The sequence below is a fragment of the Erythrolamprus reginae genome, chromosome 1 (assembly GCF_031021105.1).
Source record: "Erythrolamprus reginae isolate rEryReg1 chromosome 1, rEryReg1.hap1, whole genome shotgun sequence".
NCBI classification, from domain to species: Eukaryota; Metazoa; Chordata; class Lepidosauria; order Squamata; family Dipsadidae; genus Erythrolamprus; species Erythrolamprus reginae.
The window spans coordinates 128164375-128183098 of NC_091950.1; the positions used below are offsets into that span (position 1 = coordinate 128164375).

The 18724-nt window shown below is 39.8% G+C and overlaps 1 protein-coding gene across 2 annotated transcripts in view; it reads right to left on the bottom strand.

The window, feature by feature from the left end:
* Nucleotides 1-15775, bottom strand: part of SLC22A18 (solute carrier family 22 member 18) — a 96968-nt gene extending 81193 nt beyond the window's left edge. Inside the window, exons 1-4 of one of the 2 annotated variants that reach the window (XM_070764659.1) lie at nt 15519-15775; nt 12366-12463; nt 10540-10685; nt 10257-10389 (exon numbers count right to left, since the gene is read on the bottom strand). In XM_070764659.1, coding sequence (XP_070620760.1) covers nt 10257-10389; nt 10540-10685; nt 12366-12463; nt 15519-15632 — 491 coding nt within the window. In that variant the 5' untranslated portion in view covers nt 15633-15775. The remainder of the gene's footprint in view (nt 1-10256; nt 10390-10539; nt 10686-12365; nt 12464-15518) is intronic. The other variant, XM_070764669.1, reaches the window with a different exon arrangement.
* Between the last annotated feature and the right edge of the window lie 2949 nt (nt 15776-18724).

Genomic DNA, 18724 nt, shown 5'->3' on the forward strand with positions numbered 1-18724 from the left:
CATGCAGTAGCCCACCCCTTCCTCCCCCGCCTCTTCTTGCATTACATTTCATGCCTTTTAACACATGGCTCTAAGGCTGGACTGATTTAGCATTAGCATTAGCAATAGTACTTAGCCATATATACCACTTCATAATACTTTAGAGCCCTTCCTAAGTGGTTTGCAGAGTCAGCATATTTCCCCCAACAATCTGAGTCCTCCTTTTATCATCCTTGGAAGGATGGAAGACTGAATCAACCTTGAGTTTGTCAGGATGGAACTGCTGCCAGTTGCCTGTGATACTGCTCCATCATGGCTCTTTTGCTCTAGCTATGCAGCCAAGCATCCTACTTGTTTTTCTACCGCCCGACCACACTGCTCACCCCATTTTGAGACTGGCAGAAACCACTACCCCTAAGTCCAGAAGAGAAGGATTTAGGGGTAGTGATTTCTGACACTCTCAAAATGGGTGAGCAGTGTGGTTGGGTGGTAGGAAAAGTAAGTAGGATGCTTGGCTGCATAGCTAGAGGTATAACAAGCAGGAAGATGGAGATTGTGATCCCGCTATATAGAGCGCTGGTGAGACCACATTTGGAATACTGTGCTCAGTTCTGGAGACCTCATCTACAAAAAGATATTGACAAAATTGAACGGGTCCAAAGACGGGCTACAAGAACGGTGGAAGGTCTTAAGCATAAAACGTATCAGGAAAGACTTAATGAACTCAATCTGTATAGTCTGGAGGACAGAAGGAAAAGGGGGGACATGATCGAAACATTTAAATATGTCAAAGGGTTAAATAAGGTTCAGGAGGGAAGTGTTTTTAATAGGAAAGTGAACACAAGAACAAGGGGACACAATCTGAAGTTAGTTGGGGGAAAGATCAAAAGCAACGTGAGAAAATATTATTTTACTGAAAGAGTAGTAGATCCTTGGAACAAACTTCCAGCAGACGTGGTTGGTAAATCCACAGTAATTGAATTTAAACATGCCTGGGATAAACATAGATCCATCCTAAGATAAAATACAAAAATAGTATAAGGGCAGACTAGATGGATCATGGGGTCTTTTTCTGCCGTCAGTCTTCTATGTTTCTATGTTTCTAAATAAACCATGATGGTTAGTTTATTTAATAGTTACTAATTCCCTGAAGACTGACTGCATTTTTGTTCAGCACAACATGTATGTTTTAGCATTGAATTATCAGTTTCCCCTCATCCTCCTTCAAATTAGGTTATTGTGTCATGCTGTGGCGCAGTGGGTAGAGTGCAGTACCGCAGGCCACTAAAGCTGAATGCTAGATCTGCAGGTCAGCGGTTCAAATCTCATCACCGGCTCAAGGTTGACTCAGCCTTCCATCCTTCCAAGGTGGATAAAATAAGGACCCAGAGTGTGGGGGCAATATGCTGGCTCTGTTAAAACGTGCTATTGCTAACATGTTGTAAGCCGCCCTGAGTCTAAGGAGAAGGGCGGCATAAAATTGAATTGAAATAAATAAATAAAATGAAAGAAAGAAAGAAAGAAAGAAAGAAAGAAACCCATTCAGATCTTAGAAGGATGAGCCTATGAACAACTGCCATTTTAAGAGTCACTAGCAATCTCTGAAAACGCAGTCCAAGTTATTGCCTAAAGAGCAAGGCAAAAATATGGGATTTTTTTCCTCCCTAGGTACAAATGTGTCAGTTGCAAACATGTCTGAATAGAAGCACAGTACCTACTAGAAAAAAACCCACATGAAAATGGAAGCGCAAAGTAGGCAGAACCCTCTGGTTAAATTCTTTCTCGATAGCATCATAACGAAGAGAAGAAAAATCAAAATAAATACAGCATGAATCCATTTCTTTGCATTAAATAACAGGAAGGCAATGGGCCTTTTTGGGAAATCATGCAACTCTAAATATACATGAGACTACTGGAAAGCGTGATGACTTTAGCAGGCACCCCAGTGGGTTGAGTGTGCTTTCCTGAATGCACCCCCCACCCTTCCCCATTCCTGTGTTCCTTGTATTAGGGATCTGCTCTCTCTTCCACTGCTGACATCATAACTCACTTATGCTTCAAAGGCTTGCAGAGTGCTGGAGAAGGAAGGCTCACCAGAGGTCATTAGGGACCTTCCCATTGAAGACAAAGTATGCAGGAAGTCCAAATTGAGCTCATTTTTTTAACAGCAACAGTAGGGAGCCAGCAGACCCTTCTTTACTTGCCTTTTGCCATGGCCAAAATCCCTTGGTTGGGGGTCTTTGTCCTGTACTCTATATCCCCATCATGTTGTCACCTGAATATTACCCCATCTCTAAGACACAGTGAAGTCACAGAAAGTCTGCGCTGGTGTTAAAGTCATGGTCCCCATAAAAAAACACCCTAGTTTTAAGATGATTTAAAATATGTTAAAGGGTTTAAAAAGGTTCAGGAGGGAAATGTTTTTAATAGGAAAGTGAACACAAGAACAAGGGGGCACAATCTGAGGTTAGTTGGGGGAAAGATCAGAAGCAACATGAGAAAATATTATTTTACTGAAAGAGTAGTAGATGCTTGGAACAAACTTCCAGCAGACGTGGTTGGTAAATCCACAGTAACTGAATTTAAACATGCCTGGGATAAACATATATCCATCCTAAGATAAAATACAGGAAATACTATAAAGGCAGACTAGATGGACCATGAGGTTTTTTTTCTGCTATCAATCTTCTATGTTTCTATTAATGGGGAAGATACTATGCCAAAATTCCTCAGCCATGCTAAAAACAAAACCACCACCACATATTTATTATTTTTTACTTATTCTACATGCACATTTTCCTGGAACGCAGGTGACCCCCTCTGGCCCAATTCTGGAAGAAGAAAAGCAGGACACAGGTCCTGGTTGCTATAGTCATGGCTGTTCCCTATGGTTGTTAAACAGCTGACTAAGAGGTAGGTTTTAGTGTACAGTGTTCCCTCGATTTTTGCGGGTTCGAACTTCGTGAAAAGTCTATAACACGGTTTTTCAAAAATATTAATTAAAAATACTTCGTGGTTTTCCCCTCTATACCATGGTTTTTCCCGCCCGATGACATTATATGTCATCGCCAAACTTTCATCCGCCTTTAATAAATATTTTTTTAAATAAACTTTAATATATAAACATGGTGAGTAATAATCTAAATGGTTGCTAAGGGAATGGGAAATGGTAATTTAGGGGTTTAAAGTGTTAGGGGAAAGCTTGTGATACTGTTCATAGCCAAAAATAGTACATTTACTTCCGCATCTCTACTTCGCGGAAATTCGACTTTCGCGGGCGGTCTCGGAACGCATCTCCCGTGAAAGTTGAGGGAACACTGTAATTCTCAGCATCTTTCCCAGATTATAATTCTTGGTGAGGAACCATGAATTGTACTTTTATTCAACTCCACAATTTGTGTAATTTAGCTATGCATTTGCAGCTAGAAAAATATAAAGAATTATATTTTTAAAGGAATTATCACTTTTTGTCTGTTAATGGGGAACACAAATAAAAGCTGATTCTGACATAATTAAGTCTACCAGGTGTCTTAAATGGAGAACTTGTCCTAATGTCCTTCAACTGGCAGGAATAGCACAATATAATATAACAGAGTTTGGAAGGGACTTTGGAGGTCTTGTAGTCTAACAGCCTACTCAAGCAGGGGTATGAGTATATCATGCCAGACAAACGGTTATCCAATCTCTTCTTTAAAACCTCCAAAGACGGAGCAACCACAATTTCTGGAGGTAAGTTGTTCCACTGATTAACTGTTCTTACTATCAGGAAAAAATTTCCTCAGTTCTAGGTTGGTTTTTTCCTTGAAAAACCTCCATCTATTACTTCTTGTCTTGCCCTCAGATGCTTTGGAGAATAGGTTGACTCTCCATTCTCTGTGACTTCTCCTCAAACATTAGATGTTAACCATTAGTCCTTCTGAACAGAAATGGGAGAAATGACTGTTTTGAAAGGCTTGGAGCAGCTTTCCACAAGATGTTTGTTACCTTATTTCAGGGGTGAAATGCTACCAGTTCGGGCCAGTTCGGGTGCACCAGTAGTGGCGGCCACTAGTGGTTGGAGAACCAGTAGCGGTGGCAGCATAGGGCTCCGCCCACCTAGATGCTGCCATTTTCTTTTTTAAAACTCTCTGTGCATTCACAAAACCTTCGGTACCTGCGCAGGGGGTGAAAAAGCAAGTGTGTAACGCGTGCACTTCTGAACTGGTAGGAAAGGTAAGTAGATTTCACCGCTGGCTTGTTTTGAGTGTTTAGCTCCTTTTCAAAAGAACACTAAACTCTCTGCCACAAAGACTCTCATAAAGAACTGAACGATGGGCTAAAGATATTGCCTTGAAAAACCAGAGAACTATCCCCACTTGACCAGGCACCTTCCCCTCCAAAAGTCCGCTATTTAATAGGCTTGTCAAACATCTGTCAAAACCATATGCCAATCATAGCACTATTGAGATAGATGGGATCTGTTCTGTCTGGGTTCCCCCAGATGCCAACACCAACTAAAAAGAGTAGCCAGACACGCTGATAAAAAGCAAAGTCATTTTATATCTTTGAAACCAAACACAGTTAACAAAAACTGTTCTTACAAACTGGAATGCTATGAAGCTTCACAGAAGAGTCACGACAGCCAGACAATACAACAGGCTTCTTGCTGGCACACACACCACTGTAGATAATAAAACCCACGCCTCCCCCAAGTTTTCAGCCTTCGAGGCCACAAGCCAGAATCAGAGACGCCAAGGATCGAAGCAAGGTCACAGGACTCCCAAAAGATAACTCTCCACAATACAGGAAGGGCGGGCCTGCCTTTTCAACCTTTCTGAGGAGAACCACACCCAAACCCAGCTGTTGCCTATTAGGGATGGAAATACCTGGCTAATTGTCCCCTTCGTTGTGCTGCCCTTCTCTGCCTCATATCTATGATGGCTTGTGCGTTCTCATCTAATGATTCCAGGCTACTCGCTGGGGAGAGCTCCCCCCCCCGGGGGTCTCAGGCTGTTCTCCCTCCTCCTCGTCCTGACATTCCTCTTCCCCGTCTGCTTGGTCCTCCTCCTCCTCCTGTTCCTCGTCCTCCCCCTCTGAGCATGGAGCCGGGAGAGTTCCAGCCGTTCCCTGAGGAGCCTCAGACTGAATCACAACAGGATTGATAATTAGTGATGTAAGAAAGAAGGGTATTGAAGCCTCAGGGTTTAATTAATGACTTTATCTAGCACACCCCAAACCAGGACACAAATATTTTGTGGCAAGCCATTATGGAGGCTACAAAAACATATAGAAATTGGTAAGTTTTATTTTCTGATGGTTTCAGGATGAGTAGGTACCCTTTCAGTTCTGCTGAGTGAAAATGATCAGTGATTCTCCAGAAAGCGTTCCGTTAAATCCTCAACCCTTTTTCATTCATGCTGACTAGAGCTGCTGAAACAATGCAGCAACATCTGGAAGAACATCTGTTTACTTATGGGGAAGAATCTTGAAGTAGTATGTACAAATTGGAATGGGCCTAGTTAAATATTGTGAGCTTTACTTCTAATTCATTGTGTAGAAGATTCAATGTAGTTACGCATCAAAAAAGGATATTTTTGGAACCAAGTTACCATTTACAATGCTCATTGTATTCATACTTCTTCCATATGTGTATATTGCATGCATTGTCAAAATACAATAGGAAAATTTATTTGTATTATTCAAGGGATCAGCAAGGAAGTGGAAATTCTGTTATATAACCAGAGACCATTTATAGAGACCTATTTTGCTAAAATAATTAGAACCAGCAAATCTTTCTTTCCTAGTAGCAAATAAATCTGAAGTACATACAGTGAAGGGCTACCAAAAATTTTACTGCTACACTGTGGGCGTGGCTTATGCAGGATGCCCTGCATTTTCTTTCAACATCTTTTAGTGCAAATTGGGCGCTGTGGGGTGGAGCTCCATTTTTGCTACCCCACTGCTCCCCCCCCGGTCCGGGCAGTAGCCCACCCCTGAGTACATTCAGAAATCAGTCTCCCTAACTTCCTACACCCTCACACTTTCATTTCTATATTTTAAGATGAAATTTAATTAGAAAGAATTAATAAACAACCAAGACATGCAATACATATTTTCCAAAGCCCCATTGCAAGTAGCTTCATTATGGCATGATAAAAAGTTTATGGACCGTATAATCAGAACAAATTGATCCTGAGTGCTCTTACTGACTTTCATCACGGAAATGCAAATTAGGAAAAAGAGGACAGAATGATGATTTCTTACAGAAGTGTTTAATGCAAAGTTTAAAAAGCAACTTTTGCCAGAAGCTTCTTATTAATATATATACTGTATATAAATACAGTAGTACTTCCTTTAAGTTTTCTCAGCACATTAGCACCACCTAGTGTATATTGAAAAAAATAACACCTCAAAAGGCAATCTCTGACTCTACAGTAATTCCATTTTTTCCATACTGTTATCCAGCTACAGATTTTCCCCCCTCAAACCAAATGGATGAAATTCTGAGTGGTGTCTAGAAAAAAGTTAAGGAGTTGTACAACTAAATGCTAAGGCTAAATATAGGATTTCATATCAGTTATGCTTATAAATGTTAAATAAAAGATTTCATAAAACCTGCTACAAAATGAAGCAAAGGTGGGGGCCTATATTAATCAATGCTTTGCAAAGAGTGATATATTTTCAGGGACTAGAAGGGATAGAGAAGAGGGATAATATGCAGGGTTCAAACGGTAGAGTTTAGCTAGGCTTAGAAGTGATTCATCAGAATATTTTTTTCCAGCCTGTGCCCTTTAAATGTACTGGATTAAACTGTAATTTAAGATGAAGAATGATTTATATTTTCAATGGAGCATAGAGATCAGGCCAATATATATGCAGGATCTGACTTTTCAGAGACAGTTGTCAACTCCCTTTGAAATCATAAAATCTATAGGTTCAGGACACTCATAAATTAATTTATGATGTTCAGTGAACATGAACCAAAGTACACAAGTAAATTCCGTGAAGAAAACATGAAAAAAAATCATTAGGAAAGTTAATTTTAAAAAGATTTAGAGCTTAAAGTTCTTAAATTTCCATTTTTGGATAAGGTTGCTGACTTTAACTCACTCTGAAGCAAATAACCCCGAGAAAGACTTCTCAAAAATCACTGAATGGTTTGATCAACTGCTGTAAACATCAAGAGTCATGTAGGCACTGGTCAGGAGCCTCCATAAAACCATTTCAACCACAAGAAGGCAATAGCTGACTTTAACTTTCTTTGACCCTTTCAGCAGATGTAGAAACCCAAACACACAAAGCCCTCACTCCCTATGATCTAAAGAAGATGTTTCTTCAGCATGTTTTAATTCTAAACAAGATATCCTTGCAAGCCAATGCCAACAGACAATTCGCAACACAATTTCCCCATTATCATGGGAAAAAGAAGACCTCAACTCCTGATGACCTCACAGAAACTACTAAGCCATTTTCTTGCCAAAATGCAGGATTGGGTTGCTAGATCTTCTTCCAGGATGTTTTCGGTTTCCTAGTCTACAGCTCCGGTACTTCCTGTGAAGGTCCACCCACGTTGTGGGGATGGGATATAGTTCTGCTATATTTTCCATTCTCCTTAAGGCACAAATTATGATGTGTAACTACTGAAATCAAAGGCAACAGACAAAAGCAACGAGAGGGAAACTGTGCCACCTAGTGGTCAAATGTGTACATTATTATGATAACTTGCGTTGGGAGACTTAGAATAAAATAAGACAGATTGCCCCTGTTTTTAACCTTTTACTTAGAAGACTCTATTGAGAACGATCCGTTTAGAAGATATTGTTGAGAATGATTTCTCAAAACACAGGAGCATATCTTTGTCTATAAAATGAGTTAGATTTTATGTTTCAGGCAGTTTGAATGATTTACAGCTGTACTGACCTCCTTCTGTGATTGCTATTTGATGTGGCAATTTTTGGCCATTTCAAAAGTAGAATTTCTGGTTTTCAGGTTTACAATATGAGTGTGTGTGTGTGTGTGTAGGCTAAATACAGGCTTTTTTTGACTCAAAACATAGCAGATTTTCCTCGGGCAAAAAAGACTTGGTCACCTAATCAGAAGATTAATCTGCATTTTAAATACATGCATATTTGCACAAAACAATTTTAGTCAACAACATATTTAGTGGCAAAAAGAAGGGAAAGGAACAAGAGTGGAGAGTACATATAGTCCTTGTTGGACAGGGTGGGAGGAGACTGAATATTTAGCATGGACTTTGATTTCTTTACCTTTTTCTAAACTAGAAATTGCTCTGGAGCAATTTCTAAAATCAGCTGCCGTAGAAACAGGATATTTGTTTAAATTCACTGATCACACGACTTAACACACAAAAGGCGAATACTTGAGCGGTTCAACATTGCTTTGCCATTTTAAAGCCCACTGGGATTAATCTCTTATCATATTTCTAATCCTGGCAGAAGAATAGATCCTGGGACCTGCACTTCTCATATTCTACTAAGAATTGCGCTTGGGAGCTTAAAAAAAGGCGAAGGCAAAAAAAAAATCTCCTGGTGTTGCTTTCATTGACACATCCCTTTACCATTTCACTAAAGCGTTCTGTCAAGATGTATTTTTTAAATATGATAGGGTTTTATGTGCTTTTTAATATTAGATTTGTTTTCCTGGAATATTGTTTTTATTATTGTTGTGAGCCGCCCCGAGTCTTCAGAGAGGGGTGGCATACAAATCTAATAAATTGAATTGAATTGATATTCAGTTACAGTGTTTCTTGGTTATGTTCCTATGTAGGTTTTTCAAAATCAGTCAAGGCTGTTAGGTGCTTTCCCTTAGTGGAGTTCTGAAGGAAGAGAACTTCTCCAATTGGAAAGAGAGAAACTACTACTACTACTACTACTACTACTACTACTACTAATAATAATAATAATAATAATAATAATAATAATAATGCTCTCTGAACGTGGTTGTTTTCTTGCAGATATTTCATGCATGAGATTTTGGCAATTTTTTTTTGCTTCTGTGCATGCGCAGAAGCATAAATTTGCTGAAATCTTTCTTGCATCCACGTCCCCTTGTACGATATTGTTTCCTGCGCATGTGCACAAACAAAACCTTGTTGGGGCGGGCGCATGCGTACAGCAGCAATGCAGAGCTGTGCATGCAGTTCCATTTTTGCTACCAGAATGCAGTGTGGCTACCAACCCAATACTGGTGTCCAGTGATGGATTCTAAATGGATTCTGTGCATGTGCAGAAGGGTCCGGGATGGGTGGGCAGAGCCTCCAACCACTACCGCTGCTATCGGTTCCTAGAACTGTACTATACTGTACTCTGTGCATGCCCAGAAGCAAAAAAAGTTCCAGACGTCTAAATATTCCCCAGCATTTTTGTACTTGGCCTGCTTGGTCTAGAATGGTCACATGTTCCCAATTGAAATTATGGTTAAATCTGTCTGTATGTGACTATGTGAATATGACTATGACTGCATCTCAAATGATCCATCTGTTAAACTACTGAAGTTTGCAGATGATACAACAGTATTCGGACTCATTCAAGACAATAATGAATCTGCATACAGATGGGAGGTTGAACAACTATCCTTGTGGTGTGACCAGAACAATCCAGGGAGATAAGACTTTTATTAATATTTATTGTTTCTTCATTGCTTATTTGACCCCTGTGACAATCATTAATTGTTGTACCACATGATTCTTGACAAATCTATATTTTCTTTTATGTACACTGAGAGCATATGCACCAAGACAATTTCCTTGTGTGTCCAATTAAACTCGGCCAATAAAGAATTCTATTCTATTCTATTCTATTCTGCTCTGCTCTGCTCTGCTCTGCTCTATTCTATTCTAGAGAGCCAGTTTGGTGTAGTGGTGAAGTCCTCAGGCTAGAAACTGGGAGCCTGTGGGGTTTGCTTACTCACAAAGCCAGCTAGGTGACCCTAGCCAGTCACTGTCTCTCAGCCCTAGAAAGAGGCAATGGCAAGCCACTTCTGGAAAACCTTGCCAAGAAAACTGCAGGGACTTGCCAAGGCAGTCTCTGAGAATCAGACACAGTTAAACAGAAGGGGGGGGGGGATTAAAAGTGCAAAAAAAATTGAGATGGGTGTTACCAAGCAGAACTTTAGAGCAATCTTTTCCTTTACATTTTTTCCATGCAGTTTCACATTATTTACTGGCATCTTGGCACAGACTAAGGCATTTCTTAATAGGTCAAGAATGATCCAGCTTCATAGCTGAAATATGACTACCCACCAAGCACAACAACTCATATGGCCATTAGACTACTCACCCAAACTTTGTGGTTAAGATACCGCCCAGGGAAGATCCAAGAATTACTCCTGTTCCAAAACAAAGTCCAAGCTTCCCTAAAGCATCAGCACGTTTGGCAGGAGTTGTCAAATCTGTTATAACCATCTGTGCACCTGTGAAGACAAGCAGAAAATTGCAAGCTTTCATTGAACTATGAAGCATCTTTCCACGTTGACATCTGAAGTGCTTCATGCTCAGTTAATAACCAAGGCAACTAGAGTCATTTGACTCCTGGATTTGTATACTGTATGTTGTAACATTACCTGGTAATCCATGAATGAAGATGCCTGGAACTCTGGAAAGAAAGAGCAGGGGGACACTGAAGGATACAGAGAGGAGCAAGAAACACAGAGATCCAGCCAAATAGGAAAGAGTCAAGGCAGCTCTGGTTCCAAACCGGTCAGCAAACCTGAAAGAAGAATGATGCAGTATAGTTAGAACATAGACTGAACCTCAATTAGAAAAGCAGAACCTATTATATTAGAACCTATCTACCGGATCTTGAAAAAATCTGAATACATACCAGGGTGAAAACCAGCAGTGTCTGGCAGGTTTTGGAGAATCAGTAGCGGAAATTTTGAATAGTTCAGAGAATCAGTAGCAGAAATTTTGAATAGTTTGGAGAACCAGTAGCAGAAATTTTGAATAGTTTGGAGAACCAGTAGCAGAAATTTTGAATAGTTTGGAGAACCAGTAGCAGAAATTTTGAGTAGTTCGGAGAACCGGCAAATACAGTGGTACCTCTACTTATGAACGCCTCTACTTAAGAACTTTTCTAGATAAGAACCGGGTGTTCAAGATTTTTTGCCTCTTCTTAAGAACCATTTTCTACTTAAGAATCCGAGCCCGGAAAAATTTCCCAGGAAATTTGAGAGTGGCACAAAGGCCTGGCCAGTTTCCTGCCATTCCCCCTTTAATCCCAACCATCTTGGGCTTTTCTGGGCTGCTAGAGGAGCCTTTCGGTGGTGTTTAAGGAGGCTTTGGCAGTCCAGAGTGAACAAAGCCTTTTCCTTTCTCTGGGTGCTTGGAGAGGGAATAAACCTCTGCCAGTGCCCAGAGAAAAGAAATGCTCCCTTCGCCCTGGGCAGTGACTGTCCTCCTCCTCTTCTTCCTCCTCCTCCCACCCAAATTCTTTTATTTCTTTCCTAATGGGTTTGCATGCATTATTTGCTTTTACATTGATTCCTATGGGAAAAATTGCTTCTACTTAGAAACTTTTCTACTTAAGAACCTGGTCATGGAACGAATTAAGTTCTTAAGTAGAAGTACCACTGTACCACCTCTGGCTGGCCCCACAGTGGGATAGGAATGGAGATTTTGTAGTATCCTTCCCCACCACACCTACCAAGCCACAACAAGCCCACCAAGCCATGCCCACAAAACCGGCAGTAAAAAAAAAAAATGGATTTCACCACTGACACATACTATCTACCTACAGGTAGCCCTTTACCTATGCAATTATTTGTTTAGTGACTACTCAAAGTTACAGTAGCATTGAAAAAAGCGACTTATGGTCAATACTTGTTCTTACAGCCAATTGTAGCATTCCCCACAGTTATGTGACCAAAATTTGGGCACTTGGCCACTAGAAAGTATTTATGATGGTTGTTAGTGTCCCAGGGTCATATGATTGCCATTTATGACCTTCCTAGCATGTTTAATTGAAATGGATATTAAATCTGAATTATTTTCCTAAGTTAAACGTGATATTATTAATTTAGGATAATTCTGCCATTGCATAAGACCTCGGAAGAACAACACTAAATCAGTGGTTCTCAACCTGGGGGTCGGGACCCCTTTGGGGGTCGAATGACTGTTTCATAGGGATTGCCTAAGACCATGGGAAAAGACAAATTTCCCATGGTGTTAGAAACTAAAGCTTCTATTCTGGTGCCTTGGAACATATTTTTACAATCCGACCAATCAGGCCTTTACAGTGGGAGTGTGCCTCTGACCTTCCTGCCAATCAGCTAAAAGCTCTGTTGGGAGAATTGGCGCTAGACTTATGGTTGGGAGTCACCACAACAGGAGGAACTGTATTAAAGAATTGTGGCATTAGAAAGCTTGAGAATCACTGCTTTATTTTTACCTTCCAAAGATGGGGCTACCCAGAAGCTGAAGAATACCAAAGAATGTTTGCAAGTAGCCAAATCCAATTGCATCCAAACCCAAGTTAGTTGCCAAATACTAAAACAGGAGAAAATAGAAAAGTTAGACATTACATTTTTGAAAAGAATGGTTAAAAAAAAGGTGAAGTTGATCATGACTTCTGATCAGGGGTGAAATTCAGCAGGTTCTGACAGGTTCTGGAGAACCGGTAGCAGAAATTTTGAGTAGTTTGGAGAACTGGCAAATTCCACTTCTGGATGGCCCCAGAGTGGGGAGGGATTGAGGATTGGATATTTCTACCTTCACTCCAATTAGTGAATTTATTTTGATGGTGTTTTCAGCTAGCAAACACAAATACAAACTGAATACTGCTTAATCTTGATTAAGAACCACTTTAAACTTCAGATTTCACTTTATGTTTATACATGATTCACTGCATTCTGTTAAATTCTTTTATATGGTTATAAGCTCTTGTCTATTTAGTGGAAATAAATATTTACATTATAAAACTCTTAGCATCATTTTACATCATAAATCAAAAATAAGCAAGGGATTATAACTTTAATTCATGTTCCTTTTCCTCAATAATTGTTTTCTCTTTTAGCACTGAGGAGTCCTAGTATGATTTGATTGTTTATTAGTATCCTATGACTACTACTAAGTGTTGTGTGTTATGATTATTGACGAAAATATTTTACATTTTTTTTATGTATACTGAGGGCACATGCACCAAAGACAAATTCCTTTGTGTCCAATCATGCTTGGCCAGTAAAGAATTCTATTCTATTCTATTCTATTCTATTCTAAAAGAATCAAAAACAACTTCTGGAAATGATATAGAAATGGGCATTTCTAAGTTTGGAAAAATGATTTCAAAGTTGCATCCAACACCCCTTTTAAAAACATCAATATACATAATGAATAACTGCATTACTAGCAATTAAACCATAGTAGCCTGAACAGCCTTTAATCAATCTCATCAGAAAATGTGATTTTAAAAAATTCTATTCTAACCCACCTCTTCCGTCAGGCATGGGGGAACTGAGATATTCCTTCCCCCTAGGCCTTTACAATTTATGCCTGGTATGTTTGTGTGTATGTTTGGTTTTATAATAAGGGTTTTTAGTTGTTTTAGTATTGGATTGTTACATGCTGGTTTTATCATTGTTGTTAGCCGCCCCGAGTCTACAGAGAAGGGCGGCATACAAATCCAATTAATAATAATAATAATAATAATAATAATAATAATAATAATAATATTCAACTCCCAATTAATAATAACTATAATAACAATGATTAATTATTAACAATAATAACTCTAGTACCATAAAACATCAACATCTGCCTATCCAAGATACATGGGAAGAACTTGATAAGTGGGTAAAAATGCCAAATCCAGTAATTCACATCTGGCTGACCCGTGCAACACAGCAACAACAACAATAACAAACTATCTGCCTATCCCAGGTCCTGGGAAGTGCTTCATTCATTGGCATCCTTCAGTCTCGAAAGACTATGATATCAAGCTTTGGAAAGAACTCCTTCCACCATTCTTGTAGCCTGTCTTTGGACCCGTTCAATTTTGTCAATATCTTTTTGTAGGTGAGGTCTCCAGAACTGAACACAGTATTCCAAATGTGGTCTCACCAGCGCTCTATATAAGGGGATCACAATCTCCCTGTTTCTGCTTGTTATACCTCTAGCTATGCTTGTAATACCTCTATCTATAACATGCCATGGTTTCTATATAGCGGGATCACAATCTCCCTCTTCCTGCTTGTTAGTTAGTTAGTTAGTTAGTTAGTTAGTTAGTTAGTTATTTATTTATTTATTTATTTATTTATTTATTTATTTATTTATTTATTTATTTATTTATTTATTTATTTATTTATTTATTTATTTATTTATTTATTTATTTATTTATTTATTTATTTATTTATTTGACTTGTATGCCGCCCCTCTCCGAAGACTCGGGGCGGCTCACAACAAGTAAAAACAGTCACAACAATCCAATTAATTAAAATATTTAACGATTTAAGAAAAACCCCATGTAATAGCAAACACACACACAAGCATACCATGTATAATTAACATGCCCAGGGGAGATGTTTAGTTTCCCCATGCCTGACGGCAAAGGTGAGTCTTAAGGAGTTTTCGGAAGGCAGGAAGAGTAGGGGCAGTTCTAATCTCCGGGGGGAGTTGGTTCCAGAGAGCCGGCGCCGCCACAGAGAAGGCTCTTCCCCTGGGACCCGCCAACCGGCATTGTTTAGTTGACGGGACCCGGAGAAGGCCCACTCTGTGGGACCTAATCGGTCGCTGGGATTCGTGCGGCAGGAGGCGGTCTCGGAGATATTCTGGTCCGATGCCATAAAGGGCTTTAAAGGTCATAACCAACACTTTGAATTGTGACCGGAAACTGATCGGCAGCCAATGCAGACTGCGGAGTGATGGTGAAACATGGGCATACCTAGGTAAGCCCATGACTGCTCTCACAGCTGCATTCTGCACGATCTGAAGTTTCCGAACACTTTTCAAAGGTAGCCCCATGTAGAGAGCATTACAGTAGTCGAACCTCAAGGTGATGAGGGCATGAGTGACTGTGAGCAATGAGTCCCGGTCCAGATAGGGCCGCAACTGGTGCACCAGGCGAACCTGGGCAAACGCCCCCCTCGCCACAGCTGAGAGATGGTTTTCTAATGTGAGCTGTGGATCGAGGAGGACGCCCAAGTTGCGGACCCTCTCTGAGGGGGTCAATAATTCCCCCCCCCAGGGTAATGGACGGACAGATGGAATTGTCCTTGGGAGGCAAAACCCACAGCCACTCCGTCTTATCCGGGTTGAGTTTGAGTCTGTTGACACCCATCCAGGCCCCAACAGCCTCCAGGCACCGGCACATCACTTCCACCACTTCGTTGACTGGGCATGGGTTATACCTCTAGCTATGCTTGTAATACCTCTATCTATAACATGCCATGGTTTCTATATAGCGGGATCACAATCTCCCTCTTCCTGCTTGTTATACCTCTAGCTATGCTTGTTATACCTCTAGCTGCTTGTTATACCTCTAGCTATAACATGCCATGGTTTCAAGCAATAACTGAACAGGTAGCAAGCATTCACACTTTGTACTCACTGGCACGATCCCAAACTGCATAAACATGCAGGTCAGATCCATAGCCGTCAGGAAGTATGTGATTTTAATCACCCACCACGCTGAGGTCATATTTACGATTTTCTTATCTTCCATCGCCAAGTGTTCCCCTTTCAGTTCCAATTTTTGTTCACCCTGAAAAGTTTCCTTTATTCCCGGGTACTGCACAAGCTGGAGGGTGTGTGTGGAAATGAAATGAAAATAAATGTTTAGCTAGAAAGAAGGAACACCTGCTCATTAACATAAAGTGCAAAAGTCCTGGGTTGTTTTTTTTTAAAACTGGAATTGGATTGAAAGCTGAGTCATGGCATGGGTTACATTTTTATGCCTATTGCAATTTAGCAAGTGAGTTTGCTGGATTAGCAAACTCACTTGCTAAAATGTTTTATTTGTTTAGATTGCTAATATATTTGCTTAGATTGAAAAAAAAAATATACAAATAAAAGTAATGGTGTGTCTATATCTTACTTGGAGATACCAGGATTCTCAGTGAACCAAGTTAGCATAAATGGACTGCAGTTAGATAGCATAAGACTTTATTCAGAAAGAAAGCTTATTACGTGATATATTTATTTACCGTAGTTCCTCATCAGTGAACTGAGGGCCACTGTTTTGGAGACCCCAAAATTTTACCGTATTGACCAGAAATACATATGTCATATACTACTACTAATAATAGACTTTCTTTATTTATTTATTTATTTATTTATTTATTCATTCATTCATTCATTCATTCATTCATTCATTCATTTATTAGATTTGTATGCCGCCCCTCTCTGTAGACTCGGGGCAGCTCACAGCAATAATAAAAACAATGTAAAAACAAATATAATAATTTAAAAAACACTAAAAAACCCATTATTAAAAGCAAACATACACACAAACATACCATGTATAAACTGTATATTGGCAGCCTTGATTTAGGCAAATTGATTTAGCCTCCAGTGGGATAATAGAAAATACAAGACAACACGAATAGTATAGAGCCGTGATGGCGAACCTATGCCACACATGCCCAAATGGCACATGAAGCCATATCAGTGGCATGTGCAGCCTTGCCTATTAGTCTTCTGGGTTTCTGGCAAACATGCACACACGATGATCAGTTATCCTTTGGTGCACCCATGTGCATTGTCAGATGCGCATGCACGTTACAACCCAGGGGTTTGGTTTTTCCAGAGCACGATCCTTTGCACAGGCGGCAGTCCCCAAAACTACCCTTCGCAGGCACACTGGCCAGCTGATGGTCGGGCACACATGCGCGCTAGAACCCAGAAGTTTGGGTTTACCAGAATGCATCCCCAAAAAGTTTTCATGCGCCCATGTTTCAACACTATCTTTTTGGCATTCTGTGCTGAAAAGGTTTGCCATCACTGGTATAGAAAATAATCCTTATATAAATAATTGGGGGGGGGGGAGAATAGCAGACAGATGGCATTTGGGGAAAAATTTGTTCTTTGTCTACTTGTCCTGGTGTGCAGGGCTCTGTAGCATCGTTTTGAGGGTAGGAGTTGAAATAGTTTGTGCCCAGGATGTGAAGGGTCTGTAAATATTTTCACCGCCTTCTTTTTGACTCGTGCAGTATACAGGTCCTCGATGGAATTTATGTACAGAGGGATGGATCGTTCCTCCTTTAAATTGCTGCGGGGTTTTGGGAGGTCCTCACTTTTTTATTTAGAAAAGATGAAAGAGACCTATCTATGTCACCAGGCATAGGGCAGCTAGACCATGCCCCCTTCTTCTCTGACAGTTAAATGTTATGTGTGGATGTGATTGAGTAGACTGACTGTTTTTTAACATAATGGGATTTTTAGCTTACTGTTTTAACTGTTAGATTTGTATACACATTGTTTTGTATTGCATGTTGTGAGCTGCTCCGAGTCCTTGGAGAGGGGCGGCATATAAATCTAATAAATAATAATAATAATAATAATAATAATAATAATAATAATAATAAGTTACTGTGGGACTTCCGACTTCAGACTGTACTGTGGGACTTCAGACTGACCGAATTCTGAAGCATAACACCCCAGACATTGTGATCGTGGAGAAAAAGAAAGTATGAATCATTGACATCGCAATCCCAGGAGACAGCAGGATTGAGGAGAAGCAGCTAGAGAAATTAGTGAAATATGAAAATCTAAAAATCGAGCTGCAACGACTCTGGCATAAGCCCGTGAAAGTGGTCACAGTGGTACTTGGCACGCTGGGCACAGTACCAAAGGATCTCAGCGGACATTTGAAAACCATTGGAATTGACAAAATCTCCAACTGTCAATTGCAAAAGTCCGCTTTACTGGGATCGGCAAACATAATTCGCCGCTACCTCACGCAGTCCTAGGTGCTTGGGAAGCGCCCGATTGGTGATGAAATACGAAATCCAACATAGTGATCTCGTTTGCTGTGTTGTACTGACATAATAATAGTAATAATAATAATAATAATAATAATAATAATAATAATAATAATAATAATCGAAAGAGAAACACGTGAAGGGAAGATTCCCATTAGCAGCCAGTGCACATGTAAATGTAACCCACAACTGGAAAATGCGTAGTAAATTAACTGCTACTTATATCGTGAAAGCTCAACAGTATTTTCTCTCAAGGCATCCAATAAGCTGTTGTAGTACTAAAATATGACTATTTAATTACTAATCTAAAAGTAAATGCAAGATTAATAAATCAGAACAATGCAGAAGCTGCCTATCGTATTATAATGGACAAAGGGCTTACAGAAGAGTGATGAGCTAATGGCAACATTCAGTTCCAGAAAGAGCTTTTCACTGTTTACATTTCTTACCAAGCATTATGAAAATAAAGAAGGCAAATCCATCTTCCTGCTTTGTACCGAACAGGGGCCGTGTTAAAACTGTCATCTATGAATACAGCAGAAGAATAAAAATAATATGTATAATCAAGATGCAATGTTTATTTATTTTTATTTATGGAAAGACTATCTGTATCTTATTCAAATCAATGACATATCTGCAAGAAGGTCTAGCACCTAAATATGAGCCAGCAATGTGCAGCGGCAGCTAAAAAAGCCAACACAATATTAAGATGCATCAACTTGGGGATATACTCCAAGACTAAGGAGGTATTAATACCACTCTATAATGCCCCAGTCAGACCACACCTAGAGTACTGCATTCAATTTTGGTCACCCCGCTACAAAAAGGATATTGA